The sequence below is a fragment of the Hyperoodon ampullatus genome (assembly GCF_949752795.1).
Source record: "Hyperoodon ampullatus genome assembly, chromosome: 4".
NCBI lineage: Eukaryota > Metazoa > Chordata > Mammalia > Artiodactyla > Ziphiidae > Hyperoodon > Hyperoodon ampullatus.
The window spans coordinates 27,993,889-28,016,737 of record NC_136917.1 but is presented as its reverse complement, the minus strand read 5'-3'; the positions used below and the strand labels follow the sequence as shown (position 1 = coordinate 28,016,737).

Genomic DNA, 22,849 nt, shown 5'->3' with positions numbered 1-22,849 from the left:
AAAAAATAGGGCAGTAACTGGGGAATTCCCTGGCAGTCCAGTGGTTATGACTTTGCACATCCAAGGCAGGAGGCGCGGTTCAACCCCTGGTCTGGGAACTAAGATGCTGCGTGGCGTGGCCAAAAAAAAAAAAAAAAAAGAAAGAAAGAAGAAAGATATTCCAGTAACATAGTAACATGGTGCTCCTCTCGGGGGCTGAGTCCTGCCTTGCTCTCATCACCCTAACCCCTAATCCCGGCTCTGGGCCGCTCCTTCCCCGCTTTGCAGTGGGAGCTCAGCAATCAGGCCACACGATGCTTTCATCCTCTGCTCCGTGAGCTTTTATTCCTGGGGTGGCGTCTGACGATAAGACCAGACGTGAGGGAAGGGACTCACAAATTCTCCGGCGCAGGGAAGGGTACACGGTCAGGGCCAGGGTCTAGACTGACCAGCGCATGCAGGGACCAGTGGGGCCGTGGAGGCAGTGAGGGATCCTTGGGAAGGAGCCCAGGCTGGTCTCCAAGTACGGATGGTCAGCGCGTGAGTCTGGAAGCCCCGACTCGGGGCCTGGAAGGCGGAGGGCGGTGCTCTGATCTCAGCGGCCCTGGGCCTGGAGTCTTTGCATCTGCAGGATCTGACTCAGAATCCGCTGTACGTCTTCATCCATCTGACCCTGGGGCGGGAGGTGGAGAGAAGCGTTCCCCACCGCCCCCCACCCAGCTTCTCCATTCCCCTCCCCGTCCCTCCCGGTCCCGGAGGCCATGAACCTCTTCCCTTGACCAGCGACCCATTGTACAGATGGGGACACTGAGGCCCAGAGAGCAGCAGTGGCGCACCCAAAGCCAGGGTGACTCACCTGAATGGCGTAGAGGAGGTGGCTCCTGTACAAGGCCACCACTGCACTGTGGTCCCTGGCAGCTTCCTGTGGGTGTGGGGAGGGCGCTCAGAAAAGCCGAATCCCCTCCAAGATATGCCAGAAAGCCCCCTTTGCACCCCGAGCCCCTATTTTGATGGCAGGCGCCGGCATGAGAGTGTTGCTTGCTAAAATACTGAACTGTTTTCCTTTCACACCTGGCCCATGTGCCCAACCTCCTGCCTGCCCGTCACCCTCCTGGGACCCCTGTGCCCAGCAGGTGGGCGAGGCTCTCACCTCCAGCTGCTCCCGTAGAGCCTTCACCTGGCCGCGAAGGGTCTCCACCTCCAAGGAGCCTGGGGCTCCCGGCTGGTCCTTCAGTGCCTCCTTAAGACTGAAGACTTCCTTGGACAGCTCTGTGATCTGAAGTGGGATCGGGGAGGGTCAGCTACCACCCTGAGCCCGGGGCTGGGAGCCTGCGACCTTTCCAGGCAAAGGACGGGCCTTGGAGGGAAAGTCGCCTCCTAGAGGTTAGCAAACTCTGCCCTGCAGGCTGAGTCCGGCCCATCGGCTAAGAATGGTTTCCACATGTTAAATGGTTGAGGGGGAAGAAGTCCAAAGAAGAATGACATTTCACGACATGTGCAAATTAAACCAAATTCACATTTCCATGGCCAAATGTACAAGTCCATTCATTGTCACAGTGTCTACAGCTCCTGCATCGGCGGCAGAGCTGAGCGCCGTGGCCAAGTAAGGCCCAAAACATTGACCGTCTGGCCCTTTACAGAGAAAGCTCGTGGATCTTGGAGTCCCGGAAAGTGAAAGCGGAGACAGACAGAACAGGAGGGCCGAAAGCAGCCTGGCCTGGTTGGGCTGGGTCAGACAGGCCAGGGTTTGGGTCCTTCTCTACCCTTCCCCTGCTGGAGATCTTGGGAAGATGACTTAAACCCTCTGAATCTCAGTTTCCTCATCTGTAAAGAGAATCACACTTCTCATCTTGGTAGGCTGCTGTGATTAAGTTTAAACTGTGCCAGCAAACAGCAGGCACTCAATAAATGCTGGGCTTTACAGTTATTTCTATAGATCAGAGGTTCTCAACCAGGGGAGATCCTGCCTCCCGGGGATGCCAGGCAATATCTGTGTTTGTCACCACTGGGGGTGCTCCTGGTATCAAGAGGGTAGGGACCACGAATGCTGCTCCACACCCCACAGTGCCCGGGATGGTCCCCCGCAAAGAATAACCTAGCCCCAAATGTCACTAGTGCTGAGGGGGAGGAACATTGCTACAAATAAACCATAATCCCTACCACAATTTTATCTTCATTTTACAGAGGTGGAAACTGGGGCTCAGAGAGGTCAAGTGACTTGCCCAGGGTCACACAGCAGGTTGGGGCTGGGTTTCTCTGTGTGCTAAAGCACCTGGGGCTCTGGGGGTCACATCCACTGTCTAGTGAGGTGCTGTGTGACTTTGAGACACTCAGTTTGCCTCTTGGAGCCTCTGTTTGCTCATCTGGAAAATGGGTTGATTTCCCAAGGCTCTTTCAGTTGGGACATTCTTAGATTCCCTCCAACTTCTGTCGAGTGGGGGGCCCCCGACTGAGCACAAGAAAAGGGGACCCACCTTCTTGTCCTTCTCCTTGGCGCTCTCCAGGGCCTCCTGGGCACGGCTCTGGGCCTGGCGTGCCCGCTCAGCCTCAGTACGTAGCCCCCGCAGCTGCTGCTCTGCGGTGGCCAGCTGGGCCTCAGCCGCGTGCCGTTCACTCTTCATGAATAGCGCCTCCCGCTGCACCTGCGGCCCAAACCCATGTGTGACCCTGAGGATGTCTGGACCCCAAAGATGCCTGGACACCAAAGATTGTGACCCTTCTATTTTGGTCTGAGGCTATTCAAGCCCATTTGGCCTCAAGGAATTTGATTCAGGGAAGTTCTGGATTTCTTTGGGCACAATGAACATTCTGACTCTGCCAAGCTGTGTCCTCGGACAAGTGACATAAGCTCTCTGTGTCTCAATTTGCTCATATGTAAAATGAGGACAATAAGAGCCTCCACGTCACAGGGTGATTGTGAGGATAAAATGAGAAAATACATGGAATACACTTAGAATGGTGCTTGGCACACAGTAAGTGCTATCTTCAAGTTTGTAATGTTGTTGGTGGTGTTATTATTACATAATGAACGTTATTACCATTATTATTACAATATAACCAATGTTCTTTTCTCTGCCAGTGGTGTGAAGGTTTGTAGATTTCTTACGAAATGAAGGAAAAACAGAAGAGTCTGGATGAAAAGCAAACAAATGCCCCAAAATTGATGACTGCATTTTCACAAAAATATCAAGATTGGAGCAGTGTTAGATTTGCAAAAACTGATCCTGGGGGGATCATTGGCCTTTATAGAAATAATAGGTCAGGGAAAATGGATAATAATTAGATGTTCCACTTAGTAAAGACCGGCTACACCTTAACAATTTAAAAAAACCCAAAAAACTAAGTCTGAATCAAATCAGGCTTGCAAAATTTACCCACAAAAGAAGTGATCATGAAGGAAGGTAAAATTTAGAAAATAGGGCTTCCCTGGCGGTCCAGTGGTTAAGACTCCACGCTTCCACTGCATGGGGCACAGGTTAGATCCCTGGTCGGGGAACTAAGATCCCTAAAAGCAGTGCAGCCAAAAAAAAAAAAAAGTAGAAGAGTATGTTCTTGGAAAAACAATAATCCTGGCTGCAATTATTAATCACTTGTACCATCACTGTCCTAAGTAAAATTAAACCATTTAATTTTCATGTGAGGACTAAGAACTATTATTAGCTCCATTATACAGGTGAGTAAACAGAGGCTTGGAGAGAAAAATGCTTTCCTGATGACAACCGACAAATGTGGCTTTTTATTCACATATTTGTTAAAAACAGTTGCTAGGTTTTTTTGCGGGGTGTGTGTGTGTGTGTGTGTATTTAAGAGAAGAGATGGGGTCAAAAGATCCACCTTCAGGACTTCCCTGGTTGTCCAGTGGTTTAGAATCCTCCTTCTTCCACTGCAAGGGGTGTGGATCAATCCCTGGTCAGGGAACTAAGATCCCACACGCTGCGGGGCAACTAGGCCCACATGCTCTAGAGCCCGCGTGTCACAACTAGAGAGCCCGTGTGCCGCAACTACTGAGCCCGTGCACCGCAACAGAGATCCCACATGCCGGGGACTTCCCCCGTGGCACAGTGGTTAAGAATCCACCTGCCAATGCAGGGGACAGAGGTTCGAGCCCTGGTCTGGGAAGATCCCACATGCCGCGGAGCAGCTAAGCCTGTGCGCCACAGCTACTGAGCCTGCGCTCTAGAGCCCACGAGCCACAGCTACTGAGCCCACGTGCCTAGAGCCCGTGCTCCGCAACAAGAGAAGCCACCGCAATGAGAAGCCTACGCACCACAATGAAGAGTAGCCCCCGCTCACCGCAACTAGTGAAAGCCTCCTGCAGCAACAAAGACCCAACACAGCAATAAAGAAAGAAAGAAAGAAGGAAGGAAGGAAGGAAGATGGCGGGCTTCCCTGGTGGCGCAGTGGTTGAGAGTCCACCTGCTGATGCAGGGGACACGGGTTCGTGCCCCGGTCCGGGAAGATCCCACATGCCGCGGAGCGGCTAGGCCCGTGAGCCATGGCCGCTGAGCCTGCGCGTCCGGAGCCTGTGCTGCGCAACGAGAGAGGCCACAACAGTGAGAGGCCCGCGTACCGCAAAAAAAAAAAAAAAAAAAAAAAAGGAAGATGGCAAAAAGGGCTAACCATTAGAAAAAATGATGGGGTCGGGCTTCCCTGGTGGCGCAGTGGTTGAGAATCTGCCTGCCAATGGGGGGGACGTGGGTTCGTGCCCCTGTCCGGAAAGATCCCACATGCTGCGGAGCAACTGGGCCCGTGAGCCACAATTACTGAGCCTGCACGTCTGGAGCCTTTGCTCCGCAACAAGAGAGGCCGAGATAGTGAGAAGCCCGCGCACCGCGATGAAGAGTGGCCCCCACTTGCCACAACTAGAGAAAGCCCTCGCACAGAAACGAAGACCCAACACGGCAAATAAATAAATAAATAAATAGATAGATTGTCTCCTATTAAAAAAAAAAAAAATGATGGGGTCAAAATGGCCAAAAGGTTTTTAAAAAGAAAACACCAGTTGAAACACCCAGGAGGTCAGAATGGCTGCAGGGTCAAAGGTCCACCTGGATATATCGCAGCGTCAAGTCTCTGCAGGATTGAAACCGATGGGGTCGAAACATCGCACGGCTGTGGGGTCAGAACAGACCACCAACTGGCTCCTGGCTGTGCCTGATGAGGATCTCATCACACTCACCTGGAAGACCTCGGCGCTGGTCTTCTCGTGGCGTCGCCCCAGCTCCTCCAGCTGCCCCTGCAGCCGGGCCACGTCGGCCTGCAGGGCATCCACAATGCGCTCGTGCTCCAGGCGGGCCACGCTGCCCACACGCTCACGCTCCAGCTCTGCCCGCAGACGGGCGGCCTCCTTGCCCGTGGCCACCACCTCCTGCTCCAGGCTGGCCGCCCGGCCCCGCAACTCCAGGGCCTCCTCCTGCAGACGGTGATGCTCCGAGGCCGGCACCACTGACTGGCGGAGCACCTCAGAGGCCTCACGCAATTCCACCAGGCCCCGCCGAGCCTCCTCACAGGCCGCGGCCAGCTCAGCAGCCCGGGCCTCAGCCACGTCCCGCGCCTGGCCCAGCTTGATGGCTGTGGCCCGCTGCTGCTCCCCGGCGGCTGCGGCCGTAGCCAGCTGCTCCCGGAGGGCCTGCAGCTCCCGGCTCAGCTCCAGCCGCAACTCCTCCCGCTGGGCCAGCTCTGCCCGCAGGCCCCGAGCCTCCTCCTCGGCCAACAGCCGGCCGGCCTGGGCCTCGTCCAGCCGCGCCGAGGCCGCTTCCAGCTCCCGGAGGCGGCAGTCCCGGTCTCGGAGGTCCTCCCGGGCCTGCTCCAGGGCGGCCCGCAGCTGGCCTGTGTCACCGCTGCTGACCCCGCCAGTCCCACTACCCTCGGCCTCCGCAGGCTCGCACTTGCCGTGGGCCGCCTCCAGCTCGGCAGCACTGGGGTGCAGGGTGGGGCCTGTGGTGACCCTGGGGGTCGTGGCCTCCACTCCCATGGCCTCCGTTTTTGTGGTCCCTGTGCCTGTGAGCTCTTCCTGCACAGCACCTGTTCCACTGGCCTTCCATTCTGGTTCCTCTGTTTTCATATTTGTGGACTCTGCTCCCGTGGCCTTTGCTTCTGAGTTTCCTCCTTCTTCTAGAGTTTTCGTTTCTGTGACCTCAGCTCCTGTGGCCTTTGTTTCCACGCACTCGGCGCCCACACCCTCTGTTTCCGTGGCCTCAGCGTCCGTGGGTCTTGTTTCCGTGGCCTCAGCCACCATGGATGCTGCTTCCAAAGCTCTGGCTTCCGTGGTTTCTACTCCCGCAGCCTCCTCATCTGTGCTCTCAGCTCCATTAATTCTGGTTTCCGGAGCTGCAGTGCCGTTAAGCTCTGTTTCCACTGGTCCGTTTCTAGCGGTCTTGGCTCCTGGGCCGTTGCCCTCCCTAGGGGCTGCCTCTTCTCCAGGGCCCTCCTGTGCTTCCTGCTGCTCCAGCGCCTGCAGGGCCTTGGCATGCTGCCTGCGGAGCTGGTCAAACTCAGCCCGGAGAGAGTCGTACAGCGCCAGAGGGACGACCTCGGCCAGACTGTCAGCCTCCATCTCGTCCTTCTCGAAGTGCTCCAGGATCTGACGGCGGCAGGGGAGCCAGGCAAGAGGTGAAGTGGCCATGGGGGGCACAGGGGAGCCATGCCACTTTCCCTGTCCACAGACTCAGCCACGTGCCCGCCCAACCCCCCGGGGAACAGCCCCTCAGGTCCTCAGGTCTGTCCCCAGCCAACCCTCCCAGGCCTCGGTTTCCCCACCTGGACCTTCTCCATCAGTTCCTGGTTCTGTCTGGTGAGCGTGGCTACCTGCTCCTGCAGCGAGGCCAAGAGCTCCTGGGCCGATGGGCTTAGGTGCTTGGAGAGCAGCGCCTCAGCCCCTGGCAGGGGACACAGAGTCAGGCCCCAGGGTCCTGGCCACGAGGAGTGGGAGCTGGGGGTCTGGAGCCATGGGTCAGGGCCCCTGGGGCAGGCAGGCTTTGGGGAGTGGAATAACTAATGGGGCAGGCCAAGCTCCCTCCCAGATGCAACCTCTCTCTATGCCTATGGGTCAAGGCTCCAACTCCTGGGGCCCCAGACACAACGAGTGGGGGAGGGCAGGTGGGAGCTCACCTGGGAAGTCGGGCAGCTCACCCTCCTCGTCCTGCAGGGTGGCCACGTCATAGCTGGTGTTCTCCCTCTCATTCTGGTTGGGGGGTGATCAGGGTCCAGCTTGGGGTCTTGCCCTCCCTCCAGCCCCCATGTTTCCCCCAAGTTTGTGACCATAACTCCAACAACTAGGGGTGTACGTGCCACCTGGTCACAGGGGACCAAGAGAGGGATGGGAGTGAGTCCTTGAAAGGGTGTGTCTACAATTCTACATGGGGCCACGGCTGTCTGCCTGTGTGTGAGTACCTGCAACAGTGGTTCAGGGTCTGTGGGCCTGCGGTGAGTGTGTGTGTGCACGTGTGGGCATGCACAGTGGTCCCGGTCTCTCCTGTGTGAATCCCCGTGACTGTGTGTGATTTTGCACTTGTATTTTAGTCTGTGGTGTGTGACCGTTCTGTGTTTCTGTATGTGTGCATGTGCGTGAATATGGTTGTGTACATGTATCTATGTTTGTGTAATTATGTATTTTGAGAAATACTTGTGTGTGTACATGTATTTGTGGGTGTGTTGCCTAGGTGCGTGATTGAATGAGAAATATCTGCTGTGTGTGCCCAAGTATTTGTTGTGCATGTGTGATTATACACCCACAGATGTGTCTGTTGTGTGTTTGCCTGTTGTATGTGTAAGACCACATGTATACAAGCGTGGTTGTTCATCTCTGCATATACGTATGTGTGATTCTGTGTTTTTAAAAGTGTCTATTACGTGTACCTGTGTTTGTACGTTTGTCTGTTCTGTGTTTGCATGTGTGTGAGACTATGTGTATTAGAGTGGTTACCATGCAGCTGCAGAAGAGAGGCCCTTCCCCCTGGTGGCCCCGCCCATGGTGGCCCTGCCCCTAGAAGCCCCACCCCTGCCCTGCTCCCCGCTGGGCCCACCTCCAGCAGGGACAGCCTGCTCTGCAAACTTTCCACCTCCCGTCCTAGACTCTCCTTCTCCTCCTGCTTCTCTGCCAGCAGCTGCTGTAGCTCTTGCACCTGCAGGGAGGCAGTGGGGGGCTCAGTGGGTCTCTGGGGGAAAACACTGGGCAGCTGGCCGTCCAGCTTCCCCCCACCTTCCACCCTACCTGTCTCTCCAGGCTGTGGAGGGAGCTGGCCTCCGCCTCTGGCAGCTGACGGAAGAAAGGGGCCTGGGCTTGGATCTGGGCTGGGGGGCCTCCCTGGCCCACCTCCTGCTCAGTGGCTCTCCATCCCAACCACAGACGTCCTCTGGCCTATTTTGTGCCAGACCCCCTTTAGGGCCACTAATTCGTTTATTTATTCATTCACTCACTTACTCAAATATTCATCCATCCAGTAAATACTTATCAAGCATCTACTGTGAGCCAGGCACCGTCAACCATGTCTGCCCTCGTGGGCTTACAGTCCAATGGGTGAATATGAATAAAATATATGGTACATCCAATAGCAGTAAGTGCTTTGAATAAAAATAAAGGGAACTGTGAAGTGAGTGGGGGGTGTAACAATTTTAAATAATTTGGGTAGGGGAGGTGTCTTTGAGCAAAGACCTGAAGGAGGGGAGGGAGGGAGTCAGAGGGACATCTGGGAGAAAGTGTTTCTGGCAGAGGCCACAGCACATGCAAAGGCCCGGGGGCAGCACCGTGCCTGGCGTGTTGGAGGAATACCGAGGAGACCCGTGTGTCTGGAGAGGGAGAAGAGGTAGGGTACCCCCAAAATGGTACCTGCTGCAGGCTTAGCCCGAGGCCCATGTCTCTGAGGCCCCTCACCTCCTGCTTCCTCCGTTCCTGGTGCTGCTCCAGGCCCCGGATCTTCTGCAGCAGGCGGCCCCTCTCCTGTCGCAGCCGCACGATCTCCTCATAGGCATCTTGATCATCCTGTCCCCCGACCCCGGGAACCCACCACCTTTACATGAGGCCCAAGGACTGTACCCTCGCATACCTGAGCCAGAGCTTTCGCCCCATCCTGCCTGGAGTCCCTCCATGCCTCCCCCCCTCCAAGGCCAGGGCATCTCTCACCGGCATCGGGATATTGGCAGGGGGCTGAGGTGCCTTTCGCTTCTTGGGGGCCCCTTGCTTTTCATGGCTGGACACAGAGTTCTGGGGGGAGGGGTAGAGGGGGTACATGGGGGACATGCCAGCCTCCCACCCAAATAAACCAACACAGCCAACCCACTCTCTGTCACCAGCCCCAACTGTGCCCTCACTTCCTGTGTGATCTCGAGTGAGTCCCTGCCTCTCGCTGGTCCTCACTTATCCCGGCATAAAAGGGGGCAAGACCACATCTCCTGAGAGTTCTAAATCTTATGTTTTACCCTCTGCCCCTCTCCATGCCCTGGTACTTTCCCCAGCGAGACCCAATTGTTTACGATTCTTTCCCTATGGAGCTGAGACGCTGTAGTGCTGGAAGAGGGAAAGAAGCCAGACCTGACTCCTTCACTGACTGCACCAGCCCTCACCCATCTCAGTTCCCTCTACCATCCCACCCTAGCCCCATCCCCCCAGTGTTCTCACTGAGTCTTGGGAGTTATGCTGTGGGTGCTGCTGCCACTTGGTGGCAGCGTACCCTGAAGGCTGCATTCCTCCCAAACCTGGTCCTTCCAGGTACTAACCCTGAGTCAAGGGTCCATCTCTTCCTTCTCTTCCCAGGGAGCTTGGGGCAAGGGGGAAGGTCGTGTGTGCACAGGGAGAGGGACTTGTTCGCTGCTTAGGGATCCGTACCTGAGATGATGCCTCGCCTGAGTCATCCTCTGGGAGGGCAGGGGAAAGAGGGAAGCAGGGTCAAGCACTGTTCTAGGGATTCCACTCCTAGCCCTAGGAAGGGCATTAGTGAGCCCAGGGGACTTGAGAGGGCTCCCAATTCCCCCCAGAATCAGGACTTTTAAGGTAGGAATCAACCATTTTGACAGAATACTCATAGGAGGGGCCTTGAAACTCTCAAAAAGAGAGAACAGTGGCATCTCCAGGATGGGGCAAGTGGAAGGGCCAATTCTTAGGTAAGGTAAAGATCCAAGAGTATGGATGATCCAGGAAAACAGAGTTGACCCCTAGGCTATTCTAAAAGCTCTGGGGTTCCTCAAAACTGTCCTGAGTAGTGTGACGGGAGCAATGAAACCTCCTATAATACAAATAGGGATACCTTGAAACTATCCACAGTAGGGAGGGAGAGAAAGGGGTGACAAGAAATTACCTAGAAGATGGAGGAGGGTGCTCAAAATTGTTCAGAGGTGGGGTTTGCATACCGCTGGGTGGTGAGGGGCGCTGGGCGGCCTCCTGCAGGAGGTGTAGGATGAGTTTGTCCCCTGCCAGGGCGCCGTAGTGAGCAGCGTCCTGGCCCAGCGCATCAGTGATGCCCGGCCGGGCCCCACCCTGCAGCAGCACCTCCACTGTTTCGGGGCTGGCTCCCTCACAGGCCAGCATCAGGGCCGTCCTACCAGAAGAGGAGGCTACTGAGGGGGTGAGGACATTTTCAAACCACCACACCCTCCTCAACACCCAGGCTGGGTAGGGGGAGGAGGACAACTAGATCGCACACCCAAAGAGGTTAAGAGACTTGCCTAAGTCATACAGCACACAATGGACTGGCTGAGAGTGGAGATGCTCACCTGCCCTGAAGGTCCTGGTCATTTGCAGCAGCCCCTTGCTGCAGGAGAAGGCGGCACAGATCTGTGTGACACATCTGAGCTGCTATGATGAGGGGTGTTGTACCCAGCTGGGGGAGGGGGTTGGGAGAGGGATGAGACAAGGCGTGAGAGAATGACTCTGGGAGGTGGGGAAGCCTATGACGGCCCCCAAGCTTCCCTCCAAATCTTCATACTTTTCAAAGGGTGCCTGGGATGCTGCCACTTGGTGGCAGCATACCTCAAATGCAGTATCTTTCCCCACAAGATCCCAACGACTCACCCGATCTCGGGGATTCAGATGTGCCTTGAAGGAGCAGAGCATTTCTGAGCAGGAGATGCAGCCGCCAGCGGCTGGAGAGAGAGAGAGAAAGGTGGGTAGGAAGGGCATGGCTTTGATATTTTCCGGGGGCCTTCTGCCTGAGTGTGATTCTTATGCTTTATTTCATGAGAAACTCCCACCTCCCCCAGAAGATCAGTGACAAAGACATGACTCCTATTTTACAGACGAAGAAACTGAGGCCCAGCCAGGCCCATGGTCACCCAAGGGGTCAGAGAAAGAGCCAGGATGAGGACCCAGGTCTTCTAATTCCCAGTCCCAAGCTCCTTCCACATTCCACTGTGGGTCCCTCTTAGGGTGGAACGTTTCACCGATTTTCATGTATTTAACCCCTTTTGATTCAACCAGCATTTATTGTGTACTGACTATATACCAAACCCTCATACAAAGAGTGTTAATATTTACTAGAGAGATCAGACCTCCGCTGAGGTTGGGCAGGCTTCTTGGGGTTTGATCTGAGCTTGAGTTTTGATGGTGAAAGGGGGAGGGTAGAGGTCACTGCATGGACATGGACCCCGAGGCAGGGAGGAGCTTGGAAGGACTTGGTCATCAAGAAAGTAGGACAAGGTGCATTATGTCCAGAGCCTCAAAGAGAGAAGGAAGGGCTTTGTGCAAGGAAGTGTTGCTGGAAAACCATTAAACTCTTGGACTTCCCTGGCGGTCCAGTGGTTAAGACTCCACAATTCCACTGCAGGGGGCGCGGGTTCGATCCCTGGTGAGGGAACTAAGATCCCACGTGCTGTGTAGCATGGCCAAAAAGATAAAATAAGAAAAAAAGCTAAAAAAAATCATCAAACTCTATATGATTACCTGCTGTGTGCCCAAGGACTTATGGGGTTTTGTTTGCTGTTTTAATCCCATTGCTTAGAACCGAGCCTGGCACACAGCAGGTACTCAATATTTATTGAAAGAAAAAAACCATGGAGCTTCCATAACGTGATCAAAGGCTTTGCCACCACTAGGTGGCAGCGTACTCCAACTGCAGGGAATGTTTCAACAGTGAATAAAACTCCAGAGCAAATGTATTCCACGCTCCCAAGAGGATAGACGTTTCTTGAGTCATCAAGTGAAAGACATTCCCGAATGTCATGGGCACGGTGGACAGATGTTGGGCTGGGCCCTGGCTCAGGTGGGTGGGTCCCTTCCCTCCCTCGGGAAAGGAATTTGGATTTGATAACTATGAAGGCTGCCTGGACCTTTGGCCTTCCTGAGATAACCTAGGAGTTCCTTGAAGCAAATTATACTCTGGTCACCCTCTGATTGTCCTCACCCAGGCCCAGCATACAGTAGGCTGTGCTTCTGGGTCAGACGGCCTGGATCCTCCCCACTTTCTTGCTGATAAGCCTCAATCCCCTTGTCTGTCCAATGATCATCGTCCATGGCTCAAAGGGTCACTGAGGATAATGCAAAGCCCAGTGCCTGGCACACAGTAGGGGCTCTGTGAGGAAGGAGGTGGAATGTCCTAGGCAGGTCCCCAGAGCCCTAGGTAGAATAATTCCCAAGCCTAGCACCCTCTGGGCCATGGTGGCCAGGGCGAGGCCAGGCTGCACCCACCTGCGTGATGCAGGGCCGTCCACCCACTACTGTCCACAGTATCCACCACACAGGATGCCTGGGGGGGAGAGGCGTGTCATTGGAGGTGGAGCCATCTCTGTTTAGGAGCCATCCCTGTTGCCTAATTTCTCTAGGAACTGCCCCTCCTTGGGCTCTGCTGTATTTCAGGCTCCTTGCCTCCCCCATTCTCCCCTCCCACCTACCTGCTCTGTGGAACCCACTTCTCACAGGCCCCCAAATGACTCTCTTGGCTTTTATGAAAATTGGTGAGAAAGAGGGATTAGCTGGGAGCCCAGGGGCAGCCGGGGGTTTGGGGAGAAGCTGGGCTCAGGAAATAGCTGGTATTGGGAGTATAACTTGGGTGTGGGAAGTAGCTGGACACTCAGGGAGTATCTGGTTGTCCAAGGAGTAGCTGGGACTCAGGAGTAAAAGGGGCCAAGGAATACGAAGGATTCAGGGGTAACTGGGGGTTCAGTGAATTCCTGGAACTCAGGAGTAGTCAGGGCAAGGGAGTATCTGGGGCTGGGAAGTATCTGAGGCAGGAAAGGGCATGACCTGCAGTAGTTGCTTCAAGCATTGAGGGTGCCCATACTTGGCGGCCAGGTGGAGGGCACTGTAACCTGAAAGGGAGAAGAGAATGTACTGAGCTTCAGATACTCAGGGAACTTCCAGTTGCCCCCCAAACCTGTGTCAACTACTTGTGATGACTCTAACAAGTCCCCAAACCTGGGTACTTCTCAAAACCGTGCTACTCCCTGGGACCAGAGACTCTCCAAGCCTCAGCTAGTAGGTGTCCCAGACAATCTCATCCCAGCTACACTCCACATCCATCCACTCCTCAAGCACTACTGTCCCCAGCTACTCCCCAGGTCGCCAGCTACTCCCCAGGTCCTCAGCTACTCCCCAGGTCCTCAGCTACTCCCTCGGTCACCAGCTACTCCCCAGGTCCCCAGCTACTCCCCAGGTCTCCAGCTACTCTATATAAGCTCAACTACACCAAAGTGCCAGCTATGCCACTTTCTTTGATACTCTACAAATTCCCAGTACCCATACATCCTGGCTCCTATACTTGTTGCCCTGAAGCTTCAGATGTGGCTATGCCTCATGCCTAGCTATTCCCTGAGTCCCAACTACTCCCTCTGGCCATGTCTTCTATCACAGTTATCCCTCAGGGCCCTAGTTAAGTCACACACCTAGATTCTCCTTTTGTCTCAGCTACTCCCAGAGCTCTAGGTAACTCTAAAGCCCAGCTACTCCATGCACCTCAGATACTCCCCTCCAAAAAAACTGTACTTGTTATTCTCACGCCCCCAGATCCTCCTCAAGCTCAGATGCTCCTCTGTTTCCATTACTTCCTCTGACTGAGCCACTACCTGAGTCCCAGCTCTCCCCGATCCACAAGTTGACTCACTCTGTTTGCTGCCGGCCATGGTCTCCATCCTTGGGTACCACAGCCTGAGTCGCCCCTGTGCCTCCCTGGGGGGTACTGAAGAGAACCCCCCCTTTTCAGCAGGACATGGAGGCCATGAAGCAGGGCCTGGCTGGACCCTCAGGCTGGGCACCTGGTCTGAGTTCCTCTTCCCTCCCTCAGGGCCCGGCGGGTAGTACCTGCCCCATCCGTGCTCATAACGTTGGCGCCGTGTGTCAGCATCACCTCTAGACAGCTGGCTGCACCCCTCATGGCCGCCAGGTGGAATCTGGAGGCCAGAGGTCAGGGGTCAGCTGCAGGGTGGCCACCCCTCAGCCATCACACCCCCAGGACGTGGGCACTCACGCGGACTTGCCCTCGGGGTCCAGCTTCGTGGGCACCAGCCCCTTGCGGGCAATGAGGGAGGCCACCCGTGCGGCATCATTGTTCTCCACGGCCTGCAGCAGCCGCTCGTCACTTTTGCCCCAGTCCTGGCTCTGTGGGGCACACCCAGGGGAACATGGGACTGGCGGTCACTGCCCCTCCCCGCTCCCCCAGCAGGGGCTCCGGGCTCTCACCACCCGGCCTGGGCACTTGCCTGGCGCCTGCCTCTGGCTGCCGGCTTCGGGATGGGGCAGGGGCCGCAGGGTGGGCAGGAGCCAAGGTCAGTGGGGCTGAGCCGCAGCTGCCGGGGGGAGTGGTCCTGGGTGGGGGCCTGAGACAGCATCCCTCAAGCCTGGGTCCCCAGCATCTGCCCCCAGGTCCATCGCCCCAGCTGTCATACACCACTTCCACCATCGTACCATTAAACCATCCCCAGATCAGCCCCCAGCATCTTTCCAAAAAGTTGTCCCCCAAACCTAGGCCCGCAGCCCATCCCTTAGTGAAAGCCACCTTTCCAATATCACCTCATCATATCCCTTTCTGAACCACCCTCCGAAGTCTTCCCATAGGAACCCCTAAAACGGTTGCTTCAATGTCCCCCAGCACCATCCTCGGCCATCTATCCTTTGACTGCCTCTGAGATGCCACAATTGTCTCCCAAACGTCCCAAGATCTGAAATGCATTCCAAAATGTCTTCCCCAAATTCCTGACATGTTCTCCAATATCATCCCCCCAATGACCCCATCATCTGTCCCCAAAATGTCCTCCCCTAAAATCTTCCAGATGTCCTCCAAAACTGTTCTCCAAATGTCAATACCTTTCCCCCAAAAAGATCACCCAAAACAGCATCCAAATTGTCCCCACAAATGATCCCATCCAAAACTGTTCCCCAAAACTGTCCCTCTAAATGCCCTCTAAATTCTATGTCCCCATCTGTCCTCAGAACTGTCCCCCCAAATGTCCCATCCATCCCCCCCAGTCTCTGCCCCGCCCCCTCCCTCCTCCCTGATCATCCTTCGCGGGTCTGAGGCTGGAGGGTCTAGGCTCTGCGAGGTCAGGGGGCGGGGAGGGGCGGGACGGGGAGGGGAGGAAGGGCCCGCGCCCGCCACACTCCCGCGCCCCTTCCCCCGGCCCTACCGCGAAGGAGGCGGCGGCGCAAAGGCACAGCTGCTTCATGGTGTCCAGGGCGCCGGGCGGCCGGGCGGCCGGGCTCCGGGAGGTGACCAGAGGGAAGGGCCCGCGATGCCGGGGCTCGGCCGCCCGGCCCGCGCGGTCCCGCCAAGCCCCGCGCCAACCCTCCCCCGCGCACCCCGCCTGCTGCCCCCCCTCCCGGCCCCTCCCCTACGGGTGGGGGGGAGTGCCAGGGAAGGGGGCTGGGCTCTGGGGGAGGGGCACCGCGGTGGCCCGACCTGACCTTCTTGCCACCGGGAGGCTGAGGCAAAGAGGGCCAGGCTCCCAGGATCTCCATGGACCCGCCTGCGTTCGTCTCCGCCTCTCTGGGGGGGGTGGGGGTGGGGAAGAGGGGGAGTGTGGGATAGGAGGGTGGTCTCAGGTGACTCCCGGTCCGGTTCCACTGCCGCTGGGCTATCCGGGCTCTCCCTCAGTCATTCATTCACTCATTCATTCATTCATCATCCACCAGTGGGGCTCTGCAGTCTGACAAACCTGAATTTGAATCCAGGGCACCCCCCCCCCCGCCACGCCCCCTGCCCTCCACACACCCGGATTTACCATCTATAAGATCGGCCCAGATACTTACCTGCTTTGAACTTCACTTTCCTCATCCAGGAAATGGGTTTCATATTAAACAGTACCTACTGCAGAGGGTTACTGGGAAGACTAAATGAGATGCTATATATGTGGCCTGGAACATAGTGCGCCATAAACACGGATTCAAAGAAAGATGTGGTTGGGCTGTGTGCATATCTAATACTGAATCCTAGGGACGCAGGACATAGTAGGTGCTCAGTTAAACCACTGAAAGACAGAGAGGACACAGCCTTTGGCTCTAACTCCAAGGGGCTGGGAGGGTCTGTGTTCTGCTGGTTTTCTCAGACTGGGAGCCCCTTGAGAGCAGGGTCCCACTGAGGCCTCCCTGGCAGAGGCCAGGGTGGGGTGGGCAGTTGGTGAATGTTTGCTCCGTTAATGTGTGACTCACAAGGCCAAGCCCTTTGAGCCATGTGTATTTCATTCATTCAGTCCACTCGTGCTACAAAGTGCCTGACACTGCACTGGGCACTGGGACTCAGTGGTGACGAAGATAGATGTCCCTGCTATCACTGAGGTCCCTGGGGAGACAGATACACCCATGGATTTATGAACCAAGGTGATCAGGGCTATTATGAGGGAAGCCCAGGTGAGCTGGGAGCTCAGAGAGGACTCTTGATATCATCTGGGGAGTCAGGGAGGGCTTCCTGGAAGAAAGGACATCTGAGCTGAAACTTGAAGAATGGGCAGGAGGTGGGGAGTGGCAGGAACAAGATCATGTTTGGGAGAAATCATGAAATAAATTGCTCTCCTGGACCAGTGCGGTAGCCTCTGCCCTGGTCCAGGACCTGGGGCATGGGGTGGGGCGGGGGTGTGCATACTTAAGGGTGGGGCAGAGGAGGAGAGGTGCTAGCATAGGAGCTGGAGGAGGGGGTCCTGGGAAGGCGGGGGAAACCAGGAGTGTGGGGTGTCAGGAGAGCCACAAATGGTTCCAAAAGTCAGGACAGTCAACTGTGTTGTGGATGCAAATTCGAGAAGGGATCAGGAGAAGGGAGAAGACTGGGATTACAGGGGAGAGAAGGGATGCGTGAGGAGACAGGCCTTCAGGAACCCAAATTTAAGAGCAGTGACTGCTGACAGGCACTGGGGCTTTGAACCCAGCTTGGCCATTGTATAGTTGCTGTGTGACCCGGGGCCAGCCATTCTCCCTCTCTGGGCCTCAATTCTTTAACAAGGGGATAGATAATGGAACGAACACTATAGAGCCGGGTTCCTCCACCCAGAGGCACTGCTGACACTTGGGGCCTGGTCATTCCCTGGGGTGGGGCCAACCTGGACTCTGTGGGGTGTTGAGTGGCACCCCTGGTCCAGAAACACCCCCCCCCCACCATGTGACAACCGTAAACGTCCCAGGTATCACCCAGTGTACCTGGGGGCAGGATCACTGCTGTTGTCCGTGATTATTCTTAGACACCTTTAGGCAGATGGAGGGAGAGGTGGGGGCAGGTAAATGGAGAATCTGCTGATAAGCAATTGGGGAGTTGGAAGGAGGGTGTTAAGGGCTCCTCTCTCCTCTTACACCGAGGGGGGGTGGTGTGACCCTCTCAGGCTTGTCCAGAGAGGAGACTGAAATGGATCTCCCAGCTCAGGCCTCGGATTTCCAACTGCCCTCGGCCTGTCCTTCTGGATGCTAGACAAGCTCAGAAGCCCCCCGCAGTGGGCCAATGGCATCGCTGTCCTGGTAGGGGCTTAGGCCAAGTCTTAGCATCATCTCACTCCTCTCTCACCCCACACCCAACCCAGCAGCCAACCCCACCAGCTGTAAACTACGTCCAGGGACCCCTTCTCACCCATGGTCCAGCCCCATCACAATTCTATCCGGAGGTCACCTCCTCCCAGGCCTCCCTGCTTCTGTCCCCCTCCCTGGTCCACCAGGTTCCTAAAGCCTGCATCAGAGCATTTCTCTCTTCTGCTCAAAAGCCTCCAGTGTCTTTGCTCAGCATCAAATGCTAACTGCTCACAGAGCCCAGGAGGTTCTATGGCAAGGGGTCTAACTGCCAACTGACGTCCCCAGGGCTGGGGTGGGTGGCAAATCCCAGCCCACCCCACCCCCTCCTGGTTTGGTCCAGCTCAAGAGCTAAGAATGGTTTTTACACTTATAAGTGGTCAGGGAAAAAAAAAATCAAAACAAGAGTAATACTTCCTGACACATGAAAATTATATGAAATTCTCATTTCAGTGTCCATAAAACAAGTGTTAAAAATGGATGGGGCTATGCCCATCCATTTTTAAATGGCCTATGGGAATTCCCCGGTGGTCCAATGGTTAGGACTCCATACTTTCACTGCTGAGGGCCGGGGTTCAATCCCTGCTCAGGGAACTAAGATCCCACAAGCTGTGTGGCGTGGCAAAAAAAAAAAAAAAAAAAAAATTTACTTTCTGGCCCTTTACAGGAAAAATGTGCCTAGCTTTGCTCTAAACAATCCTCCTTGTCAACTCTCTGAGCTCATCTCCCCCTTCCTTTCCCCTGGTCCGTGACATCCTGTTGCCGTGGCCTCCTTTCTGGTCCTCAGACAGCTCTGCCCACCTCTGGGCCTTTGCCCTTGCTGTGTCCTCCACCCGGAATGCCCTCCTTCCTCCACTGCCCACAACGCTGATTCCTTTACTGTCTTTTGCACTGGAAGACACCTCTTCAGAGAGCCCTTCTCTGATCACCCCTTGTCACTCTGACCCCTTAGTGGGGGGTTATTTTTCCTTCATCATTCTTATCACTACCTGACATCATCCTGTGTACCTTTCTGAAAATATTGTTTCTTCTTGATCTCTCCAAAGAATGTCACCTCTGCACAGGCAGGAATTTTTGTCCCCCTTAGTCACTGCTGCTGGATCCCCAGCAGGTACCGGGTATAGATTTTGAAGGACCCGGTGCAAAATGAAGATGCAGGGCCCCTTGTTGAAAAATTATGAAGAATTTCAAGATGGGGAGAAATGAGTATGAAACCAAACATGGGGCCCTTCTGAGTGGCAGGGTGTGTGTGTGTGTGTGTGTGTGTGTGTCTGTGAAGCCGGGGTGGGTGTGTGTGTGTGTGTGTGTGTGTGTGTCTGTGAAGCCGGCCCTGATCTCCAGCCCACAGTAGGTGCTGAATAAATGTTTGTTGAATGAATTAAAGGAATAGTGACTCATTTAAAATAAGGTCACATATCTAATATATATCTATATGAACATTTGTTCATTTCAAGAGTACTTTTCAGGGCCTCCCTGGTGGCGCAGTGGTTGAGAGTCCGCCTGCCGATGCAGGGGATACGGGTTCGTGCCCCGGTCTGGGAGGATCCCATATGCCGCGGAGCGGCTGGGCCCGTGAGCCATGGCTGCTGAGCCTGCGCATCCGGAGCCTGTGCTCCGCAACGGGAGAGGCCACAACAGTGAGAGGCCCGCATACCACAAAAAAAAAAAAAAAAAAAAAAAAAAAAAAAAAAAAAAGAGTACTTTTCAGGGCATCCTAATAATAAACTACAAGCTACAAAATTCAGTCAATCCCCTAGTGCCTGTGTTGATCTAATAGCAATAAACTACTTTGTTCAAAGTGAAAAAAAAAAAAAGAAACAGTGACTCTGGGAATAAAAGTGAGGGAGAGACAGACAGACAGATTTTCCAAAAAGTGTTGAGGCACTGGGAGTTTACGAATCTCTAAAATTTTCTACAAATCCGCAATCTTCTTCCATGTAGGATTTTTCTAAAACCTGAAATAAGGGCAGGAGATTGATGGGAATCCAAAGACTAGGCTCCTGGCTTCAGTTAACTCCCATCTTTTTTTTTTTTTTTTTTTTGCGGCATCGCGTGTCATGTAGGATCTTAGTTCCCTGAACAAAGGACCAAACCCATGCTCCCTGCATTGGAAGCGCAGAGTCTTAACCACTGGGCCACCAGGGAAGTCCCTCCCATCTTATGGATGGAAAAACTGAGGCCCAGAGAGGGTGCGAGAAGGCTCAGAGCAAGTAGGACGCTCTGCTGGGACCTGGCAGAGCAGGCTGTATCATGAGAGAAGCAGAAAGGCGCGGGGAGGGCACGCCGGGCGGGTTGTGCGCTGAGAATGGGAAACGGAAGGTCCGGAGAGATGGAGACGGAGGTGGAGACAGACCACTGCAGTCGCGGGTGTTTGCTTTCTTCCCTCGGGGCAGCCGAACAAAAGCTGAACCTGACTCCTGCATTTGGCAGAGAAACTGGAGCCTGGCAGGTAGAGGGACTGACAGGGGTGGGGGGCGGTTTTCGGGGGGAGTGGAGGACCAGCTTCTCCTCTCCTGCCTCCCCCAGGCCTCCCATCTGCCGCACCCGCTCCAGCCCAGGCAGGCTCTGCTCGCTGCTCCCGCCCTCCCTGACACACCCAGAGACCCTCACACCCAGGCTGAGGTTTTAACACCCCTCTATTCCTGCCTTCCTGACACTGTGCCAGGCACCTATCAAAACACACCCACGTCCCAAATTAGGTGTTTTTTTTTAAATTAAGGGTACTTTAATTCATTTATTTATTTATTTTTGGCTGTGTTGGGTCTTCGTTTCTGTGCCAGGGCTTTCTCTAGTTGTGGCAAGCGGGGGCCACTCTTCATCGCGGTGCGCAGGCCTCTCACTGTCGCGGCCTCTCTTGTAGCGGAGCACAGGCTCCAGACGCGCAGGCTCAATAGTTGTGGCTCACGGGCCCAGTTGCTCCGCGGCACGTGGGATCTTCCCAGACCAGGGCTCGAACCCGTGTCCCCTGCATTGGCAGGCAGATTCTCAACCACTGCGCCACCAGGGAAGCCCCTAGGTGTTTTTTTTGTTTTTGTTTTTTTTAGCGGCACAAACATTTTGAAGGATTGGATTTCAATAGGACTCTGCTTTTGAAGTTCAACAATCCTGTGGTTTGGTTTACCACTGGCTACAACTTCTCGGGAATTTTTAGCAGGAAATGTGAACACTAACTAGGAATCAATTTCAAACGGGATGAAAATTTTAGGATCGTTTCGCAGTGAACGAAGCTAACCCCATGCCACGTTTTGTAGGGATTAACAAACAATTTATTCCTTGCTCTGGTGCCGTGTCTCTCTCTCTCTCTCTCTCTCTCTCTCTCTCTCTCTCTCTCTCTCTCTCCCCCCCTCCCCCTCTCCTTCCCTCTCACTTCAATCAATGCACTTTCCCCCCAACCAAGGCCCAATAACACAGCCCTAGTAACACCGGTGTTCCTAGTAACACAGCGGGGGAGAAGGCAGGCATCTCACTTCCTAGCTGTGTGACGTTGGGCAAGTTCCTTAACCTCTTTGGGCATCGTTTACTCATTTATAAAGTGGAGATAAAAGCTCCTACCAGGCTTCCCTGGTGGTGCAGTGGTTGAGAGTCCGCCTGCCGACGCAGGGGACACGGGTTTGTGCCCTGGTCTGGGAAGATCCCACATGCTGTGGAGCGGCTGGGCCCGTGAGCCATGGCCGCTGAGCCTGCGTGTCCAGAGCCTGTGCTCCACAGTAGGAGAGGCCACAACAGTGAGAGGCCCGTGTACCACACACACACACACACAAAAAAAAACTCCTACCCTACATGATTGTTATGAGGGTTAAAGGAGCTGACATCTGCAAAGCACATGGAAATCTCCTTGTAGTGTTAAAAACAAAAATGGGATGAAATAAATAAAAATGAGTTCAACGGCATTGAATTTAAATTTTAAACGTTAAACAAAATGAAAGGAATGTTAAAATTGACAAATAGGGCTTCCCTGGTGGCGCAGTGGTTGAGAGTCCGCCTGCCAATGCAGGGGAAACGGGTTCGTGCCCCGGTCTGGGAGGATCCCACATGCCGCGGAGCGGCTGGGCCTGTGGGCCATGGCCGCTGAGCCTGTGCGTCCGGAGCCTGTGCTCCGCAATGGGAGAGGCCACAACAGTGAGAGGCCCACATACCACACACACACAAAAAAAAAAAAAAAAAAAAAAAAAAAAAAAAAATTGACAAATAATAAAAATACATTTAAAAATCATTTTGAGGGGGGGAATTCCCTGGCGGTCCAGTGGTTAGGACTCTGAGCTTCCACTGCAGGGGGCACCGGTTCGATCCCTGGTCAGGGAACTATGATCCCACAAGCCGCGCAGCACAGCCAAAATAAATAAATAAAATAAAAATCAGTTGGGAAAACTTTGGAAGGCCAGAGAATGGTGGAGATATACACAAAGTCACCTAGCTAGTCAGGGGCAGAGGAAGGATTCGAACCCAGAGCCACCTGACTTTAAAACCAGGCTTGGGACTTCCCTGACGGTCCTGTGGCTAAGACTCTGCTCTTCCACAGCAGTGGCCACGGGTTCGATCCTTGGCTGGGGAATTAAGATCCTGCATGCTGTGCAGCAAGGCCAAAAATATTTTCTTAATTAAAAAATAAAACCAGGCTTGTTCCTCTGCTCCGTTTTTGACATTCAAGGACTCCTCAGGCTGGGCCCTCTCGGGCCTCAGCTCCCCCTCACATTCTCTGCTCCAGCCAAAAGAACCTCTTCATCATCCCATTATGTCCCTGTATCAACCAGGCTCTGCCCAGCCTCCAGACCTTTGCTCACACTGGTCCCCATCCCCCTCCCTGTGTGCCTTCACTTGTCTAACTAAATCTTCCCCGTCCTTCCAGGCTCTGCTCCAGCACCACCTCCTCCAGGTAGCCTCCCTGATTGCCTTGGGCCTTTAGGATGGGAAGGCCCTATCATGGGAGAAAGACCAAGGGCTCTAAAGTCAGACACGTGTGGGTTTGAA

General features: G+C 54.7%; 1 protein-coding gene across 1 annotated transcript; it reads right to left on the bottom strand.

Annotated features, from left to right (window-relative positions):
* Positions 1-390: 390 nt before the first annotated feature.
* On the bottom strand, positions 391-15,579 carry ANKRD24 (ankyrin repeat domain 24). The gene is made up of 20 exons (XM_079702721.1): positions 15,526-15,579; positions 14,370-14,500; positions 14,204-14,292; positions 13,151-13,215; positions 12,596-12,653; positions 10,985-11,055; positions 10,687-10,793; positions 10,324-10,511; positions 9,803-9,831; positions 9,101-9,181; positions 8,852-8,959; positions 8,192-8,236; positions 8,004-8,102; positions 7,090-7,162; positions 6,739-6,857; positions 5,159-6,562; positions 2,454-2,621; positions 1,130-1,255; positions 836-901; positions 391-652 (listed from the first exon to the last, which is right to left on the bottom strand). Exons 1-20 carry the CDS (start codon positions 15,562-15,564, stop codon positions 575-577), a joined length of 3,144 nt encoding a protein of 1,047 aa, XP_079558847.1. The 5' UTR covers positions 15,565-15,579; the 3' UTR covers positions 391-574.
* Positions 15,580-22,849: the final 7,270 nt, after the last annotated feature.

Excerpts from the sequence above, each read along its gene's own strand:
- ANKRD24 (XM_079702721.1), bottom strand. The coding sequence starts at position 15,564 with ATGAAGCAGCTGTGCCTTTGCGCCGCCGCCTCCTTCGCG. Across the intron at positions 12,654-13,150 it reads GCTTGAAGCAACTACTGCAG|GCATCCTGTGTGGTGGATAC; the intron begins GTCATGCCCTTT and ends TCTCCCCCCCAG. Across the intron at positions 902-1,129 it reads CTCTACGGGAGCAGCTGGAG|GAAGCTGCCAGGGACCACAG; the intron begins GTGAGAGCCTCG and ends CCACACCCACAG.